Source organism: Lampetra planeri, chromosome 55 (assembly GCF_965212315.1).
Source record: "Lampetra planeri chromosome 55, kcLamPlan1.2.h2, whole genome shotgun sequence".
NCBI lineage: Eukaryota > Metazoa > Chordata > Hyperoartia > Petromyzontiformes > Petromyzontidae > Lampetra > Lampetra planeri.
In genome coordinates, this window is record NC_136161.1 from 5,454,770 (window position 1) to 5,474,717 (window position 19,948).

Sequence of the window (19,948 nt, forward strand, 5' to 3'; positions counted from 1 at the left end):
GTTGAGTCTATGGGTGGTGTTGTCTTGTATCCCATCTTGCCTTCTGCTTCCATCGTTCCACATCCTTTCGTCTTGTTCCACATCTTGCTGTTGCCCCCCCCCCCCCCACTCTGTGCGGTCAACTCGTGCTGCTTGTTGCTGCCCGCTTGACCGTTTCGCTTCGTGGAGCTTCACCAGCGCTGGATGAGAGGGCCCCGTGCCAGCCTGACCATACTTCACCACGCCGGTCAGCCACAGAGGTACGGCGCTGTAGAAGGTGCAGTGTAGCCCTCTTGCAAGAAACCCACAGATTCATGTGGAGACCCATAGACTTATATATATAAACCTGTACACTAATATACTTGTATAGAAACCTTTATACTGATATACTTATATAGAAACCTTTATACTAATATACTTGTATAGAAACCTATACACTAATATACTTGTATAGAAACCTATACACTGATAGACTTACATAGAAACATATACACTGATAGACTTGTATAGAAACCTATACACTAATAGACTTATATAGAAACCTTTATACTGATATACTTATATAGAAACCTTTATACTGATATACTTATATAGAAACCTTTACACTGATAGGCTTACATAGAAACCTTTAGACTAATAGACATATAGAAACCTTTATACTAATATATGTTTATATATATACTTATATATAAACCTATACACTGATAAACTTATATAGAAACCTATACACTAATATACTTATATATAAACCTATACACTAATAGACTTACATAGAAACCTTTAGACTAATATACTTGTATATAAACCTATACGCTGATATACTTATATATAAACCTATACACTGATAAACTTACGTAGAAACCTATACACTGATAGACTTGTATATAAACCTATCCACTAATATACTTGTATATTAGTGGATAGGTAAGAGCCATAAGACAAGAAGTTAATGTATTATATCTGTGTAGACATTTGATGTACATCTGTCTGACATTTGTTGACGGGCTGGTTATATTCGATTTGGAATATTCCAACTGTTTAGAACCCCCCCCCCCCCTGTGGTTAGACGCTCCGTTGGTTTAACCCATGACGTCACGTCCGGTTTTCACAGTATAAAGGGGGGGGGAGTGGAGGCAGTCTTCTACCGTGCGACAGGGTGATGCAGTACGTGGACAGGCGAAGATATAACTTTCGAAAACGCTCGCTTTTGTGCAACTAAGAAATAAAGAAACACTTTGAGTGAAGACACCTCGTACACGCGTCAGACTTGTTGCTCCCACAAGTTAAGGCGTAGCTTATTTTCTGGTACAAGAAAGCTGCGCCTACACTATACACTAATAGACTTGTATAAACCTATCCACTAATATACTTGTATAATAACCTATACACTAATAGACTTGTATATAAACCTATACACTAATAGACTTGTATATAAACCTATACACTAATAGACTTGTATATAAACCTATCCACTAATATACTTATATATAAACCTATACACTAATAGACTTGTATATAAACCTATCCACTAATATACTTATATATAAACCTATCCACTAATATACTTGTATATAAACCTATACACTAATAGACTTATTTAGAAGCCTGTACGCTAATATACTTATATAGAAACCTTTATACTGATATACTTATATAGAAACCTTTAGACTAATATACTTATATAGAAACCTTTAGACTAATAGGCTTACATAGAAACCTATACACTGATAGACTTGTATATACACCTACACACTAATAGACTTATATATAAACCTATACACTAATATACTATAATCTATATATAAAAAAGGGAAATTTGTGGTTATGTGTGTTTGTTCGAGACGCAACATCAGCGTAAGACTAAAAGAACACCAAAGAAACATTAAATGATCTCAAACACAACTGTCGGCAGTGGCAGAGCATGCTTGTCAACAAGGACACTCAATTAATTTTGATAACGTTGAAGTGTTGTGTAAAACTAATTATTACTGGCCAAGACTAATTAGAGAATCCATTGAAATTGAGAAAAACAGAAATAACGTCAATCGCTCTGACAGCAGCTACAGGCTTAGTGCGGCCTGGAAGCATGTGGTTGGGTGTGCCCCCTAGCACGGCACAAGTGCCGTGGTGACGTCACCGCCACGTCGTGGTGACGTCACCGCCACGTCACGGTGAATGGCGGTCGTTGTTGAGTGAATGGGTCCGGTGGTGGCGATGAGGCTGCAAGGCGGCCGCCGTGTTTGTTTCAGCTGCCTCGCCACGAGATCGGACGGCTCCTCAGATGGCTTCGCCACTTCCTGCACCTCCTCCTCCGCTCGTCAAACAAGAGACCGATGATGAGGAGAGCCCAGCCACTGGGAGGAGCCCTGACCTTCCGGTGAAACGTGAAGACGCCGCCGCTGATGACGGCGACGATGAAGCAGCCGGTGAGGTCACTCGGCGCGTCTCCTGTCACCGTCAGCTGGTTTGGACCAGGGGTGGTGCTATCATGAACCGCCTGAGACAGAGAGAGACACCCAGACCCAGGGCTTGAACCCAGCATCTCCGTGTCTCTGGTTCGGTCATCATGAACCCCCTGAGACAGAGAGAGACACCCAGACCCAGGGCTTGAACCCAGCTTCTCCGTGTCTCTGGCTTGGTCATCATGAACCGCCTGAGACAGAGAGAGACACCCAGACCCAGGGCTTGAACCCAGCGTCTCAGTGTCTCTGGCCCAGCCACCGTCTCCCTGAGCCTCTCGGTCTCCTCTCGTCTGTGCAGCAGCAGCAGCAGCAGCGTGTGTGTGCGCGTGCAGCAGGAGCGGTCGTGAAGCAGGAGGGTGAGGGCCGTCTGGGCCGCGAGATCGTGAGGACGCTGGTGAAGGGCGAAGTGGAGGAGGACGGTGAGTGAGGCAGCGAGAGGATTTTACTTTTCGCAGCGAGGGCAGAAACCTTGACAAGATATTTCCAGAGGGGCCTTGATCATCCAGCCAAGCATCTTGTGTCTCTCTCCTCGCCAGCTGCCCAAGCCGCCCATGTCTCCCCGCCCTCGCACTCCGGACGCTGGTTAAGGCTCCCTTTCTCCCACCCTCCTTGAGCTGGCTCCATGCTTGAGCCATCGGTTGTGCAACTGAATCAATGTGGATCCCGCATGCCCCATGCCCCACGCCCCACGACCCACGATTCACTCTCTCACCCACAGCTCCAGACCTGCAGATCGTTAAGGTTGAAGATGCGACCGAGATATCAGATGCGCCGGACCAGAACTTCGTCGAGGTTGAGTTGTCCGAAGATGAGGGCGTTGGTGGAGGTGAGAGTTCATACACAGAAAGACAAAGATCCCCCGTGTAGCCCCTAACGGGCTGTTGGGGCAAGTGCTGTTAGCGAGTAGCACCGTTAAAAGGCCGCCACGGTACACGAGGGGGTGGGGTGGCCATGCCTGGCCGCCTTTGTCTCCCTAGTGGCGATGTTTACTACACACCACACCAGGTGTTCATTTGAGGCTGAGTCGACCTAAGGGGAGACGCAGGCCCAGTTCAGATAATCGCCACTGGTGGTGGTGCTGGTGGTGGCAGTGAGCGGGAATTGAATTGTGGTCTCTGCCGGCTTCGTAGCGCGACGTAGCGCTGACCGCTAATCCGTGAAAGCGCATCATCTATTTGGCGTCCTCTGGTCTAACACCGTTTGAGACTGGGCTCTAAAGAAAGCTGCCTCTGGTGTGGACCAATCAGTTTCAAAGACAATGCATCACATACTATCAGAGCATGTTTTTTGTTTGTATTTTCACCACAAGTATCTGCGGTTAATGCAGCAACACGATTCCTTGTAAAAGGTTTCAGTTTGGTGTTTTAACATCTTAACACAATTCTAGATTTGAAGCTTTCGTGACTGCAAGGATTCATACTCTTAGGTTTTTTCGGTAAAGTCACCAGGTAGGTAAAAAATAACATTAATAAAAGTAAAATAAAAATCACGACGTTTCGGAGGCAACACAAGCTTCCGTCTTCAGGTGGAACCGTCACAGCACGATAGCTGTATCAAGTAAAGAGCAATTCCAAGAGACCCGACCTTGTATATATACTGGTTGAGGGGGGGAGGAGCCAAGGTAGGCCCCTGGATCCGAGTTTTGTATTATTATTGTAAGGTTGGTGCGGCTGAGGCTGCTGCTAGGAATGAGCCTTTGTTGTGTAGACTGTTTGAACTGGGAGGTGCCAGAGTTGTGAAGGTGCGGCTGCTGTAAATGGGACTGAGCCTTTGTTATGTAGATGAAACAGCCCTTTGCTGTGTTGCTGGGTGGGTAAAACTTAAAGCAGGAAAAACCAGCGTGTGAATAAAGAAGCTAAACATGATAAAACAAAACTGGCTGTCTATCAGTAAACTGTACGGTAACTAAAGAATAGTGCCTGTCAAATAAGATGGTCCAAATATGTGTAATTAAATATTTTTTGCATGGTTAATTGGAAAGATGTTATTATTATTAAGATGTTATTAACCATGCAAAAAAGATTTGCATGGTTAATAACAGTGGCGTTGTCGACGCTCGTCCACACGTTTACGCTCGTCCGCGCGTTTTCCAATACCTCCGCGCTCGCCGCGGAGGTATTGGAATCTGCCGGCCCCGTCGGATTCCGATATCTCGGAGGCTCGCGACGTATCGGTCGGCCAGCCTCCCCCGTGACGGAGCCGTGCGCTGTGCGCTGTGCGTTCCCCAAACCGTGCCGCGGCGGCGGCGGCAGACGGAGCCGCCCCGAGGACCGAACCACGGTCCGGGCGCCTCGCAGCGACGACGACGGCCGGGGACGCCGCCGACGGCAGGCGGCACGTCTGCGCGCGGTGCGGCCGCGGCTTCGCGCGGCACGGCGACCTGAGGAATCACGCGCAGACGCACTGCGGCGGCGGCGGGGAGAAGCCGCACACGTGCGGAGACTGCGGCCGAGCCTTCTCCCACCGCTACCTCCTGGAGATCCACGCGCTCGGCCACACGGGCGAGCGTCCGCACGTCTGCGGCGACTGCGGCCGCGGCTTCGTGCGGTCCGGCGACCTGAGAAAGCACGCGCGGACTCACGCGGCCGGCGCCGGGGAAGACCCGCACACGTGCAGCGACTGCGGCCGAGCGTTCTCCCACCGCCACCTCCTGGAGATCCACGCGCTGAGCCACACGGGCGAGCGGCCTCACGCTTGCGGCGACTGCGGCCGCGGCTTCTCGCGCCGCGGCGACCTGAGGAACCACGCGCGGACGCACGGGGCCGGCGGCAGGGAGAAGCCGCACGCGTGCGGCGAATGCAGCCGCCGTTTTGCGCGGCGCGGCGACTTGAGGAAACACGCGCGGACGCACGCGGCGGTGGATTCCCGCGATGGGCGTCTGGAAGCGCCGGACCGGAACTTCGTCGAAGTTGAGTTGTCGGAAGAGGACGTTGGCGGAGGTGAGGGTTCCACCAGTGATTGCATCATACACAGAGAGACAAAGACAAAGATCCCCCGTGGAGCCCTAACGGGCTGTTGGGGCAAGTGCTGTTAGCGAGTAGCACCGTAGGAAGGCCGCCACGGTACACGAGGGGGTGGGGTGGCCATGCCTGGCCGCCTTTGACTCCCTCGTGGCGATGTTTACTACGCACCACACCAGGTGTTCATTTGAGGCTGAGTCGACCTAAGGGGAGACGCAGGCCCAGTTCAGATAATCGCCACTGGTGGTGGTGCTGGTGGTGGCAGTGAGCGGGAATCGAATTGTGGTCTCTGCCGGCTTCGTAGCGCGGCGTAGCGCTAACCGCTCCTCCGTGAAATCGCATCATCTATTTGGCGTCCTCTGGTCTAAGAGACTCGGCTCCAAAGAAAGCTGTCTCTGGTGTGGACCAATCAGTTTCAAAGGCAATGCATCGTATACTATCAGAGCGTGTGTTTTTTTGTATTTTCACCACAGCAGTAGAGCTGCTGAACCTAGAAGTTCCTCCGCTGCTGGGTTATTTTTTCCGCCTGAGGACGACCGCTTGTGTCGCGTGAATGGGTCCGGTGGTGGCGATGAGGCTGCAAGGCGGCCGCCGTGTTTGTTTCAGCTGCCTCGCCACGAGATCGGACGGCTCCTCAGATGGCTTCGCCACTTCCTGCACCTCCTCCTCCGCTCGTCAAACAAGAGACCGATGATGAGGAGAGCCCAGCCACTGGGAGGAGCCCTGACCTTCCGGTGAAACGTGAAGACGCCGCCGCTGATGACGGCGACGATGAAGCAGCCGGTGAGGTCACTCGGCGCGTCTCCTGTCACCGTCAGCTGGTTTGGACCAGGGGTGGTGCTATCATGAACCGCCTGAGACAGAGAGAGACACCCAGACCCAGGGCTTGAACCCAGCATCTCCGTGTCTCTGGTTCGGTCATCATGAACCCCCTGAGACAGAGAGAGACACCCAGACCCAGGGCTTGAACCCAGCTTCTCCGTGTCTCTGGCTTGGTCATCATGAACCGCCTGAGACAGAGAGAGACACCCAGACCCAGGGCTTGAACCCAGCGTCTCAGTGTCTCTGGCCCAGCCACCGTCTCCCTGAGCCTCTCGGTCTCCTCTCGTCTGTGCAGCAGCAGCAGCAGCAGCGTGTGTGTGCGCGTGCAGCAGGAGCGGTCGTGAAGCAGGAGGGTGAGGGCCGTCTGGGCCGCGAGATCGTGAGGACGCTGGTGAAGGGCGAAGTGGAGGAGGACGGTGAGTGAGGCAGCGAGAGGATTTTACTTTTCGCAGCGAGGGCAGAAACCTTGACAAGATATTTCCAGAGGGGCCTTGATCATCCAGCCAAGCATCTTGTGTCTCTCTCCTCGCCAGCTGCCCAAGCCGCCCATGTCTCCCCGCCCTCGCACTCCGGACGCTGGTTAAGGCTCCCTTTCTCCCACCCTCCTTGAGCTGGCTCCATGCTTGAGCCATCGGTTGTGCAACTGAATCAATGTGGATCCCGCATGCCCCATGCCCCACGCCCCACGACCCACGATTCACTCTCTCACCCACAGCTCCAGACCTGCAGATCGTTAAGGTTGAAGATGCGACCGAGATATCAGATGCGCCGGACCAGAACTTCGTCGAGGTTGAGTTGTCCGAAGATGAGGGCGTTGGTGGAGGTGAGAGTTCATACACAGAAAGACAAAGATCCCCCGTGTAGCCCCTAACGGGCTGTTGGGGCAAGTGCTGTTAGCGAGTAGCACCGTTAAAAGGCCGCCACGGTACACGAGGGGGTGGGGTGGCCATGCCTGGCCGCCTTTGTCTCCCTAGTGGCGATGTTTACTACACACCACACCAGGTGTTCATTTGAGGCTGAGTCGACCTAAGGGGAGACGCAGGCCCAGTTCAGATAATCGCCACTGGTGGTGGTGCTGGTGGTGGCAGTGAGCGGGAATTGAATTGTGGTCTCTGCCGGCTTCGTAGCGCGACGTAGCGCTGACCGCTAATCCGTGAAAGCGCATCATCTATTTGGCGTCCTCTGGTCTAACACCGTTTGAGACTGGGCTCTAAAGAAAGCTGCCTCTGGTGTGGACCAATCAGTTTCAAAGACAATGCATCACATACTATCAGAGCATGTTTTTTGTTTGTATTTTCACCACAAGTATCTGCGGTTAATGCAGCAACACGATTCCTTGTAAAAGGTTTCAGTTTGGTGTTTTAACATCTTAACACAATTCTAGATTTGAAGCTTTCGTGACTGCAAGGATTCATACTCTTAGGTTTTTTCGGTAAAGTCACCAGGTAGGTAAAAAATAACATTAATAAAAGTAAAATAAAAATCACGACGTTTCGGAGGCAACACAAGCTTCCGTCTTCAGGTGGAACCGTCACAGCACGATAGCTGTATCAAGTAAAGAGCAATTCCAAGAGACCCGACCTTGTATATATACTGGTTGAGGGGGGGAGGAGCCAAGGTAGGCCCCTGGATCCGAGTTTTGTATTATTATTGTAAGGTTGGTGCGGCTGAGGCTGCTGCTAGGAATGAGCCTTTGTTGTGTAGACTGTTTGAACTGGGAGGTGCCAGAGTTGTGAAGGTGCGGCTGCTGTAAATGGGACTGAGCCTTTGTTATGTAGATGAAACAGCCCTTTGCTGTGTTGCTGGGTGGGTAAAACTTAAAGCAGGAAAAACCAGCGTGTGAATAAAGAAGCTAAACATGATAAAACAAAACTGGCTGTCTATCAGTAAACTGTACGGTAACTAAAGAATAGTGCCTGTCAAATAAGATGGTCCAAATATGTGTAATTAAATATTTTTTGCATGGTTAATTGGAAAGATGTTATTATTATTAAGATGTTATTAACCATGCAAAAAAGATTTGCATGGTTAATAACAGTGGCGTTGTCGACGCTCGTCCACACGTTTACGCTCGTCCGCGCGTTTTCCAATACCTCCGCGCTCGCCGCGGAGGTATTGGAATCTGCCGGCCCCGTCGGATTCCGATATCTCGGAGGCTCGCGACGTATCGGTCGGCCAGCCTCCCCCGTGACGGAGCCGTGCGCTGTGCGTTCCCCAAACCGTGCCGCGGCGGCGGCGGCAGACGGAGCCGCCCCGAGGACCGAACCACGGTCCGGGCGCCTCGCAGCGACGACGACGGCCGGGGACGCCGCCGGTGGCAGGCGGCACGTCTGCGCACGGTGCGGCCGCGGCTTTGCGCGGCACGGCGACCTGAGGAATCACGCGCAGACGCACTGCGGCGGCGGCGGGGAGAAGCCGCACACGTGCGGAGACTGCGGCCGAGCCTTCTCCCACCGCTACCTCCTGGAGATCCACGCGCTCGGCCACACGGGCGAGCGGCCGCACGTCTGCGGCGACTGCGGCCGCGGCTTCGTGCGGTCCGGCGACCTGAGGAAGCACGCGCGGACTCACGCGGCCGGCGCCGGGGAAGACCCGCACACGTGCGGCGACTGCGGCCGGGCGTTCTCCCACCGCCACCTCCTGGAGATCCACGCGCTGAGCCACACGGGCGAGCGGCCTCACGCGTGCGGCGACTGCGGCCGCGGGTTCTCGCGCCGCGGCGACCTGAGGAACCACGCGCGGACGCACGGGGCCGGCGGCAGGGAGAAGCCGCACGCGTGCGGCGAATGCAGCCGCCGTTTTGCGCGGCGCGGTGACTTGAGGAAACACGCGCGGACGCACGCGGCGGTGGATTCCCGCGATGGGCGTCTGGAAGCGCCGGACCGGAACTTCGTCGAAGTTGAGTTGTCCGAAGAGGAGGACGTTGGCGGAGGTGAGGGTTCCACCAGTGATTGCATCATACACAGAGAGACAAAGATCCCCCGTGGAGCCCCTAACGGGCTGTTGGGGCAAGTGCTGTTAGCGAGTAGCACCGTAGGAAGGCCGCCACGGTACACGAGGGGGTGGGGTGGCCATGCCTGGCCGCCTTTGACTCCCTCGTGGCGATGTTTACTACGCACCACACCAGGTGTTCATTTGAGGCTGAGTCGACCTAAGGGGAGACGCAGGCCCAGTTCAGATAATCGCCACTGGTGGTGGTGCTGGTGGTGGCCGTGAGCGGGAATCGAATTGTGGTCTCTGCCGGCTTCGTAGCGCGGCGTAGCGCTAACCGCTAATCCGTGAAATCGCATCATCTATTTGGCGTCTTCTGGTTTAAGAGACTCGGCTCCAAAGAAAGCTGTCTCTGGTGTGGACCAATCAGTTTCAAAGGCAATGCATCGTATACTATCAGAGCGTGTGTTTTTTTGTATTTTCCCCACAGCAGTAGAGCTGCTGAACCTAGCAGTTCCTCCGCTGCTGGGTTATTTTTTCCGCCTGAGGACGACCGCTTGTGTCGCGTGAATGGGTCCGGTGGTGGTGATGAGGCTGCAAGGCGGCCGCCGTGTTTGTTTCAGCTGCCTCGCCACGAGATCGGACGGCTCCTCAGATGGCTTCGCCACTTCCTGCACCTCCTCCTCCGCTCGTCAAACAAGAGACCGATGATGAGGAGAGCCCAGCCACTGGGAGGAGTACTGACCTTCCGGTGAAACGTGAAGACGCCGCCGCTGATGACGGCGACGATGAAGCAGCCGGTGAGGTCGCTCGGCGCGTCTCCTGTCACCGTCAGCTGGTTTGGACCAGGGGTGGTGCTATCATGAACCGCCTGAGACAGAGAGAGACACCCAGACCCAGGGCTTGAACCCAGCATCTCCGTGTCTCTGGCTTGGTCATCATGAACCGCCTGAGACAGAGAGAGACACCCAGACCCAGGGCTTGAACCCAGCATCTCCGTGTCTCTGGTTTGGTCATCATGAACCCCCTGAGACAGAGAGAGACACCCAGACCCAGGGCTTGAACCCAGCATCTCCGTGTCTCTGGCTTGGTCATCATGAACCCCCTGAGACAGAGAGAGACACCCAGACCCAGGGCTTGAACCCAGCATCTCCGTGTCTCTGGCTTGGTCATCATGAACCGCCTGAGACAGAGAGAGACACCCAGACCCAGGGCTTGAACCCAGCATCTCCGTGTCTCTGGTTTGGTCATCATGAACCCCCTGAGACAGAGAGAGACACCCAGACCCAGGGCTTGAACCCAGCATCTCCGTGTCTCTGGCTTGGTCATCATGAACCGCCTGAGACAGAGAGAGACACCCAGACCCAGGGCTTGAACCCAGCATCTCCGTGTCTCTGGTTTGGTCATCATGAACCCCCTGAGACAGAGAGAGACACCCAGACCCAGGGCTTGAACCCAGCATCTCCGTGTCTCTGGATTGGTCATCATGAACCCCCTGAGACAGAGAGAGACACCCAGACCCAAGGCTTGAACCCAGCATCTCCGTGTCTCTGGTTTGGTCATCATGAACCCCCTGAGACAGAGAGAGACACCCAGACCCAGGGCTTGAACCCAGCATCTCCGTGTCTCTGGATTGGTCATCATGAACCGCCTGAGACAGAGAGAGAGACACCCAGACCCAGGGCTTGAACCCAGCATCTCCGTGTCTCTGGATTGGTCATCATGAACCGCCTGAGACAGAGAGAGAGACACCCAGACCCAGGGCTTGAACCCAGGATCTCAGTGTCTCTGGCTCGGTCATCATGAACCCCCTGAGAAAGAGGGAGACACCCAGACCCAGGGCTTGAACCCAGCATCTCCGCGGCTCTGGCCCAGCCACCGTCTCCCTGAGCCTCTTGGTCTCCTCTTGTCTGTGCAGCGGCAGCAGCAGCAGTGTGTGTGTGCGCGTGCAGCAGGAGCGGTCGTGAAGCAGGAGGAGGGTGAGGGCCGTCTGGGCCGCGAGATCGTGAGGACGCTGGTGAAGGGCGAAGTGCAGGAGGACGGTGATGATGGTGAGTGAGGCAGCAAGAGAATTTTACTTTTCGCAGCGAGGGCAGAAACCTTGACAAGATAATTCCAGAGGGGCCTTGATCATCCAGCCAAGCATCTTGTGTCTCTCTCCTCACCAGCTGCCCAAGCCGCCCATGTCTCCCCGCCCTCGCGCTCCGGACGCTGGTTAAGACTCCCTCCCTCCCACCCTCCTTGAGCTGGCTCCATGCTTGAGCCATCGGTTGTGCAACTGAATCAACGTGGATCCCGCATGCCCCATGCCCCACGATTCACTCTCTCACCCATAGCTCCAGACCTGAAGATCGTTAAGGTTGAAGAAGCGACCGAGATATCGGATGAAGCGGCGACGGATTCCCGCGATGGGCATCTTGAAGCGCCGGACCAGAACTTCGTCGAGGTTGAGTTGTCCGAAGAGGAGGACGTTGGTGGAGGTGAGAGTTCATACACAGAGACAAAGACAAAGATCCCCCGTGTAGCCTTTAACGGGCTGTTGGGGCAAGTGCTGTTAGCGAGTAGCACCGTAGGAAGGCCGCCATGGTACACGAGGGGGTGGCGTGGCCATGCCTGGCCGCCTTTGTCTCCCTAGTGGCGATGTTTACTACGCACCACACCAGGTTTTTTCGGTAAAGTCACGTAGGTAAAACAATCAATAACATAAATGAAAACAACTAATTTAAATCACGACGTTTCGGAGGCAACACAAGCTTTATTCATCATGTGTAAAAAAAAAAGCACAGCAAAATAACTGTAGCGAGAGTTACGTGTGATGAGCCATTGTTACATAGGGTAGGAGGGCGAGGAGCCAAGGAGGATGGGCGCAGGATGGGGGGAGTTGGGGGGTGGGTGGAGCCAGGAAGGTGAAGGTGGTACTCCACGACGGAGCCACGGATGGGGGGAGGGGGGACACAGAGCGGGGGGGATAGTAGCGATTGAGGTTTAACATGGTTAGTTTAACACGTAGCAGGCTTTCGCGACCAATATTATTCATAATCAACGTTTTTGGGTTTAGATCGCGTTATTTATAAATGTGTCGTAACCCTCCACCACCCGACACGGCCAATCAGTTAAAAAGTGTCACGTTGACAAAAGACAAATAGTTCACTGCTTTAGCCCACCGGTGTGTTGAAGCGCGAAACCACAACATTTACAATTGTTTTACTGATTGGCCGTGTCGGGTGGTGGAGGGTTACGACACATTTATAAATAACGCGATCTAAACCCAAAAACGTTGATTATGAATTAACATGGTTAATCACATCTTTCCAATGATTGCTCAATTTGAATCCATCTTCTCGGTTGAAGTTATGTCTATGTTTGTATATCTGTATGGCCTCATTGACAAACACATTCTTCGGCCGTTGCTGATCATTTTTATAACGCTGTGGGTGATCATGATATTGTTTTCGCCGATACCAAGGTACTCTGCAAGCCGTCTGGATACCACCAAAGATTTGTTTGTTTGTATTTTCACCACAAGTATCTGTGGTTTAATGCAGACGTGATTCCTCGTAAAAGGTTTCAGTTTGGTGTTTTAACATCTTAACACACCTGTTTTGTTGCCATAAAAAGGGGAAACCCTATTCTTATATTTTGACACTGGCAAAGGAGGTTTCATGACTAACGTCATCGCCGCGATTGAAGAGGACCGACACCGCCGAGTGGCGTTGTTGACACTCGTTCACACGTTTACGTACTTAATTTGGAGCTTTCATACTTAATTTGGAGCTTTCGTGACTGCAGGAATCACTCTTTGGTTTTTTCGGTAAAGTCACGTATCAAGAGAAAATAATAAATTAAATACTAGCATACGACGTTTCGATTGCAACACAAGCAATCATCATTAGGTATAAATGAAATAGAAACACAAATCTAGTATACTTAGAAATGTAATGTAATACAACAGAGAGAGTCGGATAACATAACGGTCAACACCCTACCACCTGGTTGATTACGTTCTTCCTGAGAATGCTAAATTTGAGAGAGAGATTAAACACAGAACCAGAGACATATAGACAGACACATAAGTAGAGACAGATATCACAGAGATACATAGAGAGACGTACATTCATTTATACCCGATGATGATTGCTTGTGTTGCAATCGAAACGTCGTATGCTAGTATTTAATTTATTATTTTCTTTTTATACGTCACTTTACCGAAAGAACCACAGAGTAATTTCTGCAGATATCACAGAGATACATAGAGAGAGAGAGACGTACATCGGCACACGTTTACGCTCGTCCACGCGTTTTCCCATACCTCCGCGCTCCATCGGATTCCGATATCTCGGAGCCTCGCGACGTATCGTTCGGCCAGCCTCCCCCGTGACCGAGCCGTGCGCTGTGCGTTCCCCAAACCGTGCCGCGGCGGTGGCCGCGGCGGCAGACGGAGCCGGGGACGCCGTCGGCGGCAGGCGGCACGGCTGCGCGGACTGCGGCAAGCGCTTCGCCCACCGCTACCTCCTGGAGATCCACGCGCTGAGCCACACGGGCGAGCGTCCGCACGTCTGCGGCGACTGCGGCCGCGGCTTCGTGCGGCTCGCCGACCTGAGGAAGCACTCGCGGACGCACGCGGCCGGCGGCGTGGAGAAGCCGCACGCGTGCGGGGACTGCGGCCGGGCGTTCTCCCACCGCTACTTCCTGGGGATCCACGCGCGCGTCCACAGGGGCGAGCGGCCGCACGCTTGCGGGGTCTGCGGCCGCTCGTTCGCGCAGCGCTCCCACCTGGAGGCGCACGCGAGGGGCTACCCGCCTGCGCCGAGTGCGGCCGGGGCTTCTAGCGCTGCTCCAACCTCAAAGCTCAAAGTTAAAAGTTAATTTATTAGTCTTCTTGGTTCTTTCGGTAAAGTCACGTGGAAGGGAAGTAATAAAATAATAAAAATAAAACATGATAAAATAATTCTCACGACGTTTACTTGCCTTCTACGTGACTTTACCGAAAGAACCAAGAAGATGAATCCCTGCAGTGACGAAAGCTTTAAAGCGAAATTTAATTTATTAGGTGTAGCCCTGTGAGCCATTCGGCTCGTGAATCGGGTGCAACCGCAACAAACAAAAACATGAACAAGAAAACATCTTAAAGTGACTGAGTGCAAACAGAAAATCCAAGAAAAGACAGCAAAATTTTGCAGAAAAATCACCGTACACCAACACTGTGTGCAAAAATCCCAGTGGGATGCAAGTCAAACAACCAACAACCACGAGACAACTTAGATTAAAGCCATCATTCTAACTCCGTACTACAACAAACACACATGGCCAAACCAAAAAACTTTTTGAAAATCACCGAAATAAAGCCATAACAGCAATGAAACAGTGCAGGTCGTAGGAACTGTGATCGAATTTTCACAATAAACGACGTAAACAACATGTACCACCAAACTCCGCAGCCATAGCTGGGCTGCATGAGTCACTCCACAACCTGAGGATGCACGGCGGCTGGGGGCCGCGCGTCGGGACGCCGCTTCCGCGCCCGGGAGCTGACCGGGCGTGCAAAACGTTGGGGACCGCAGGAGCTCGGGCGATCGCAGGAGACGATTCTTCGCTGCTGCTGCCGCCGCTGCCTTCGCACGCTCGTCTGCGCCTCTGTGGGACCGCTGGGCGCGTTGATAATTCTCCAGCGGTTTGCTCGAATGAGCCCGGCAGGGGCCGGACTTCGAAGGCGGCGGTGCCGCTGTGCCGGGATGTTATCTCGCTCGCCCGGCATGCAGGAGGCCGTAGGGGTTGATCCCGACCCCTGAAGCTTCTACCTCTCACTCCTTACCTCTCGACCTCCCTCACTCTCTCCCTACCGCTCTAAACTCCTTTGTTTCTTAAAACATTTTTCGATCAGAAGAAACACAAAAAATGCTCGGTTAGGCGGCACTCGGCTTCGTTCATCATGTCGTTTTCTAAATAAAAGTTTGGCTTTCACGGTGTTTTTCTTTTTCATATATACACGAAATATTACGCGTGTATCTCCTTTTCCCATGTAACAGAAACCCCGTCGTGGGCTGTGTTCACAGACACAACGTTAGAAAAACACCTTTAAACACCCGTCAGTCGCATCACACAGCACCCACTGCGGCCGAACGCGTCGAAAAAGATGGAACTCGCACGTCAACTGAGCGGAGCGAAATTCTGGCAGAAACCACCAGGGCCTTGAACATGCGGCAGCGGCTGAATTAGGCCAATGCACTCTATTGCACGTTGTCTGGAGCTACAGATCGCCAGTTTCGCATCGTTTGTGACTAAGTTCACGAAGCCCTCTTATAAACTTTGGGGTCTACATTGTCGCAATGTCCAAAATTAAGGATCGCGGGAGAGAAATTAAACTGAAATTACACTAAGTTATTTTGTATCAATTTGAAAAAGTGAGTTGAGGCTTTGACAATGTATGTACCTTTTGATGTAAAGCTTTCGTGACTGCAGGGATTCATCTTGGTTTTTTCGGTAAAGTCACGTGGAAGGGAAATAATAAAATAATACAAATAAAACAAAATACAATTCTCACGACGTTTCGGCCACAATGCAAGCAGCCGTCCTCAGGTGAAGAACAGGTCTGTCGGAAAGACAGCGTCTGAATGCTGTCTTTCTGCTGTCTTTCCGACAGACCTGTGCTTCACCTGAGGACGGCTGCTTGCGTTGTGGCCGAAACGTGAGAATTATTAAATGTTTCATTTTTATCATTTCCATTCTACGTGACTTTACCGAAAGAACCAAGAAGATGAATCCCTGCAGTCACGAAAGCTTTACATCGAGAGATGGTGGAGAGGTTTGCGCGTTCCACCGATCACACAAACGAAATCGCCGTGAGCCTCGTGCTCCTGGGTGGGGTCACCCATGGCAGGCAAGGTCAAACGAGAGGTTCCAGACTAAAGCTATCCAAGAAGTCCTGTGGAACATGTGGAGGGGGGCTTTGGGTCTCAACGGCTGCGAAGGCGAACGTCGAAGGTTGTATGTGGCTCCGGCCGTCATGTCTCGCAAAGCCACTGGACACAGCCACCCAAACGCGTCAAGATGGCGTTGATCCCACCCCCATGCGCACCGGGGCCCCCACGGAAATCAACTCCCCGCGCAGGCTTTGGCCAGGTTAGGAAAATCTGGCAACAAAACTGCCAAAAGGCGTCATCTGGTCCAACACCATGTGAGACTGGGCTCTTAAGAAAAGCTGTCTCTGGTGTGGACCAATCAATTTCAAGGACAGTGCATACATTACACTGGTCAACACACTTTTTCTGGCATAAGGTATTCCAACGGGTTTAAGGTAATTTTGGGGTGCTGATTCCAAATCTGGCATCAGTTTTTGTCTATCACATCAGGTTTTTGAGATATCAAATATTTCATTTTCAATAAAAACTGCAGAAGAAAAATATTAAATAAATGTGGATATCAACATAAAATGACATTATAAACATACTGTCTTAAAAATACAGCACCATATTTTAACACTAAAGCAGTCACTAACTCGCAACTTGCAATCATAAGTAACAGAGTTAATTTTGGGTAAAATAAATTAAAATGGGGTATGCCAATAGCATAAAAATGAGATGTGACAGAGCAAATCTGAGATCAGATTTGGAATCAGCGCCCTGAAATTAGTCTAAAACAGCTGCAAAAGTCCAGGCCAGAATTTTTTTTTTTTGACCATTGTTATTAGAGTTGTGTTTTTTGTTTGCATTCCGACCGCAGGTATTGTGGTCAATGCAAACATGACTCCTTGTAAAAAAAAATAAAGGTGTCAGTTTTGTTGCCAGATAAAAGGGTAAAAAAAAACAATGATCAGGTTAGGAAAAGTCCCGTGGCGATGGGACGATTGGCGAAGGAGGCTGGGCCCGTGAAACCTGGAAGCCCTCGGTCAAGACTCCGCACGCAGGCGGCAAAACGCGTGATGGTTCGTTGGACACCCGCACCGGGATAGCGGTTTCCCCTTCGGCGGCTACATCCAGGGCCCGCTTCCCAGACCCAACGTCTCGACGCCAGAAGTCGCAAACGGGTTTTGATTCCTTACCCGTACCCGGCCGCACCAGGGTCGCAAACGGGTACCCGTACCCTACCCGTACCCTACCCGTACCCGGCCGGGTTCGGGTATCGGGTACCCGATTGCGACCTCTGGGATGAAGCCACGTTGCAGGCGCGGGTGGGTTTGATTCTAGGAACTTGAATTGTGACAAGAGACAAGACGTTGGGAAATGAGTGACAAACGGTGACTCACCAGTGACTCACGGCCTTACCCGTACCCGTACCCGGCCGCACCAGGGTCGCAAACGGGTACCTGTACCCGGCCGGGTAGCCGGGTAGCCGGGTATCGGGTAGGGTACGGGTATCGGGTACCCGGTTGCGACCTCTGGGATGAAGCCACGTTGCAGGCGCGGGTGGGTTGATTCTAGGAACTTGAATTGTGAGAAGAGACAAGACGTTGGGAAATGAGTGACACACGGTGACTCACCAGTGACTCACGGCCTTGCCCGTACCCGTACCCGGCCGCACCAGGGTCGCACACGGGTACCCGTACCCGGCCGGGTAGCCGGGTAGCCGGGTAGCCGGGTATCGGGTAGGGTACGGGTATCGGGTACCCGGTTGCGACCTCTGCTCGACGTCGAAGTTTGAATCGCCGCCAAAAAAGAAAGGAAAAGGAAGCCAACGGGGCACTGCGGATCGCCCCACTTCCAACCTTGGAGACCACGTGCTCCTCATGCCCAAACATCCGCAGATCCACAATTGGGACTAGTCAGCCACCTCGAGAGCCGCCGGGGAACTTGATGGACATCATCGTCGAACCAAGAGGGACTACTGCCGACGACGACGACGACGACGACAAACATGCACGAAGCGGGTTAAGGCATCACCACAATGACAGATGACTCGTGGGAGGCTTGTGTTTAATGAACTGTGATTTAATGACCTCGCACGTGAATCTTTATTCGTGGGGCAGAACAGCAAATCACATAAACACGACACGAATCGTGAAACACAATTTACAGATTTCGATGTAAAGCTTTCGTGACTGCAGCAGGGATTCATCTTCTTGGTTCTTTTGGTAAAGTCACGTAGAAGGGAAGTAATAAAATAATAAAAATAAAACATAATAAAATGAAATAATTCTCACGACGTTTCGGCTACAACGCAAGCAGCCGTCTTCAGGTGAAGACGGCTGCTTGCGTTGTAGCCTAAACGTCGTGAGAATTATTTCATTTTATTACGTTTTATTTTTATTATTTTATTACTTCCCTTCTACGTGACTTTACCGAAAGAACCAAGAAGAACCAATTTACAGAGTCGGTCATGGGCAAGCGATATCGCGATAACCGTAAAGTCGCGAAATGTAATATCGTATCGTAGAGGTTTGAGACCTGTAACAGCCCACTCACGATGCTGCTTATGGAAGGAGCATTCACAAGAGGAAGCTCTAAGGGGGGGGGGGGGGGTATAATTGGCCTACTCTTCCACGCTGCCAGACGTAATGGAAGGGGATCGTATCTTATCGAGAGAGATTTCCATCACGCGTCGCCGTTTGATAAATGTACTCTTTGCGTTGGATGAGTGTGGGCTATGGCGCCAACAGAAAGCCGGCAAACCCGGCTAAAACAGGACAAAATAAATCAATATAAATAAGATTACTGCGACCCAAACAATGCCTGTCCACAGCCCTCCACATCACGACCAATCCTACTTTGCTTTCCTTCTTTCCATATTGTAGATTTACTCTCGCCGCCCCGCCTGTTAACCTACCTCTGGGGCTAGAGTACATCAAATGCCCTGAAGATTCGCGATAAGTCCGGCAGGCTACAAATGACAGTACGATCAAAACTGTCGGAAGAGAATGCGAATCGTAAGTCAAAGAACTGTGGAACGGGACGTTGTAGTGTGATCATAACTCCTTAAACTTAGATAGGTCATAACTCTAAAGTAAGAGTCCTTGCTGAAGAGAAAACTGATCGCAAGTCAAAGTCAGGTAAAAGTAGAGAACATTGTAGTGAGATTGAAACCCCTTAAACTTACCTATGTCGTAGTGAGATGTTAACTTCTTAACGCAAGTAAGATTCCTTAAGAGAAAACTGATTGTAAATCAAAGTAATGTAAAACGAGCGTGTCGTAGTGAGAATGTTATTACTTGAACTTACATATGACGTAGTGGTGAAATCGTAACTCTCTTAACTCAAACAAGATCCGTTGCTTAGGAGAAAACTGATTGTAAGTCAAAGCAATGTAAAAAGGAGAGTCTGATAATAGTTTTTTTACCCTTCTATCTGGCAACAAAACTGACACCTTTTTACAAGGAGTCATGTTTACATAGACCACAATACCTGCAGTCATAATGCAAACAAAAATAAAAAACATAACTCTGATAATGTGCACTGTCCTTGAAGTTGATTGGTCCATACCCGAGACAGCTTTCCTTAGAGCCTAGTCTCACATGGTGTTGGACCAGATGACGCCTTTTGTCGTCTTTTGGCGTCATCTGGTCCAACCCATGTGAGACTAGGCTCTAAGGAAAGCTGTCTCGGGTGTGGATCAATCAACTTCAAGGACAGTGCACATTATCAGAGTTGTTTTTTTTGTTTGCATTATGACTGCAGGTATTGTGGTCTATGTAAACATGACTCCTTGTAAAAAGGTGTCAGTTTTGTTGCCAGATAGAAGGGTAAAAAAACAATTATCATATTTTTACTGGCAAATGAGGTTCCAAGGAGAGTCTGGTAGCGATATCGTAACTCCTTAAAGTTACATGTGATAAGGCCTAGTGAGATCGCAACTAACTCTCAA

General features: G+C 51.4%; 1 protein-coding gene across 1 annotated transcript; it reads left to right on the top strand.

Annotated features, from left to right (window-relative positions):
• Nucleotides 1–2: 2 nt before the first annotated feature.
• On the top strand, nucleotides 3–15,115 carry LOC144735495 (uncharacterized). Its single transcript, XM_078617893.1, has 13 exons — nucleotides 3–239; nucleotides 2,229–2,405; nucleotides 2,777–2,860; nucleotides 3,160–3,267; nucleotides 4,694–5,380; nucleotides 6,008–6,184; nucleotides 6,553–6,639; nucleotides 6,939–7,046; nucleotides 8,466–9,155; nucleotides 9,778–9,954; nucleotides 11,107–11,205; nucleotides 11,491–11,634; nucleotides 13,590–15,115. Exons 2-13 carry the CDS (start codon nucleotides 2,261–2,263, stop codon nucleotides 14,018–14,020), a joined length of 2,937 nt encoding a protein of 978 aa, XP_078474019.1. The 5' UTR covers nucleotides 3–239; nucleotides 2,229–2,260; the 3' UTR covers nucleotides 14,021–15,115.
• The last annotated feature ends 4,833 nt before the right edge of the window (nucleotides 15,116–19,948 follow it).